This window comes from Cebus imitator, unplaced genomic scaffold, assembly GCF_001604975.1.
Source record: "Cebus imitator isolate Cc_AM_T3 unplaced genomic scaffold, Cebus_imitator-1.0 Scaffold136, whole genome shotgun sequence".
Classification (NCBI taxonomy): domain Eukaryota; kingdom Metazoa; phylum Chordata; class Mammalia; order Primates; family Cebidae; genus Cebus; species Cebus imitator.
The window spans coordinates 784658-786427 of NW_016107451.1; the positions used below are offsets into that span (position 1 = coordinate 784658).

The following is a 1770-nucleotide window of genomic DNA, read 5'->3' on the forward strand; positions in this document are numbered from 1 at the left end:
ACTCAGGAGGCTGAGGCAGGAGAATTGCCTGAACCCAGGAGGCAGAGGTTGCAGTGAGCCAAGATCGCGCCATTGCACTCCAGCCTGGGTAACAAGAGCGAAACTCCGTCTCAGGGCGCGGGGGGGAAGAAAAAGAGAGTCTTGTCTTGTTTTGTTGCCCAGGCTGGAGTGCAGTGGCATGATCTCAGCTCACTGCAACCTCTGCCTCCCAAATAGCTGCCTCCCTAATGCTTAAACTTGAGTCATATACACTTTCCAGTTTGCCTGCAACAGTTCAGTTGTCTCAGTTTAGACATTTCAAATTGCTTCTTTCAGTCTCAAACATGTTCTAGTTTGGATAATAAATGATGTCTTAGTTTGGACAGTAAGTTATAGCATATATAATACAGTCATACTTTGCTTAAGGATGGGTATATGTTCTGAGAGATGCATGATTTGGCAATTTCATCATTGTACATGCATCGTAGGGTGTACTTATACAAACCCAGCTGTTACAGCCTATTGCTGCTAGGCTACAAACCCTGTATAGCATGTTGCCGTACTGAATAATTGTAGGCAGTTATAATACAATAAGAAGTATTTGTGTATCAAGGGGCCGGGCGCGGTGGCTCAAGCCTGTAATCCCAGCACTTTGGGAGGCCGAGGCGGGTGGATCACGAGGTCAAGAGATCGAGACCGTCCTGGTCAGCATGGTGAAACCCCGTCTCTATTAAAAATACAAAACATTAGCTGGGCATGGTGGCGCGTATCTGTAATCCCAGCGACTCAGGAGGCTGAGGCAGGAGAATTGCCTGAACCCAGGAGGCGGAGGTTGCGGTGAGCCAAGATTGCGCCATTGCACTCCAGCTTGGGTAACAAGAGCGAAACTCCGTCTCAAAAAAAAAAAAGAAGTATTTGTGTATCTGAACTCAGAAATATACAGTACAAGTGTGGTATTGTAGCCTTATGGGACCAGAGACCACCATAGGTGGTCTGTCATCAACTGAACTGTTATGTGGCACATGTCTGTATTTTATGTACATATTATATATAGACATGTATACATGTTACATATAAAGATTACTTGGATAATAAGTTATATATATGATCCTAATTACAAGGATTTTATGACTGTGTGAAAGTGGCTGTGAACACTATTATGATACTAGGTAAAACAATGACTTGAAAGGAAAATTTCTGTAACCTTTTTTCGAACTGTATAAAAGTGTTAATTTACTTCTGCCTGTTTCACTGGGTGGTCAGGAGAATCAAACTGATATGTAAAGGGGTTTGAAAACATATGATACACTGAGAAAAAGGATTGTTACCTTAAAAGATCCTGTTTTCTGGAAGAGTTCACATTTGAAGAAAAGATTGCGCCCTGTTACTTGATTCAAAATGGAGCTTGTTAGCACTGGTGTGAGGTGGATAGAATCTCGAATGTTGATATGAGCCTTTTCAACATCAGCAAAGGAGATGCAGTACTGAGCACACATGGTTCTGAAACCCACAAATAAGAATGGGGTCAAAGCAAAGTCTAAGACGATATGTTTATTGGAGAGATTTTCAAAATGCATAACACAGAATAGACCTGGGGTCTGTGGTGTTAAGTGGAAACTCCATTACTGAAGTGCCAAAATTTCTTTATAGAAGAGATTTGACTTGAAGCTGAATGAAGTTTTTCTGGTGAAGCTTTGAGAGAAGCAACTGATGGTGATTATGGGAGGCTACAGCCCACGCCCCACCCATACCACCCATCTGGTCTCATCTTTCTTTTTTTTTTTTTTTTTT

General features: G+C 42.1%; 1 protein-coding gene across 3 annotated transcripts in view; it reads right to left on the reverse strand.

Annotated features, from left to right (window-relative positions):
- SRR (serine racemase) overlaps window positions 1-1770 on the reverse strand; it is a 22029-nt gene that overhangs the window by 5693 nt on the left and 14566 nt on the right. For all 3 annotated transcript variants that reach the window (XM_017541645.2, XM_037743159.1, XM_017541644.2), the window contains exon 2: window positions 1308-1479. In XM_017541645.2, the coding sequence (XP_017397134.1) occupies window positions 1308-1475 (168 nt within the window). In that variant the 5' untranslated portion in view covers window positions 1476-1479. The remainder of the gene's footprint in view (window positions 1-1307; window positions 1480-1770) is intronic.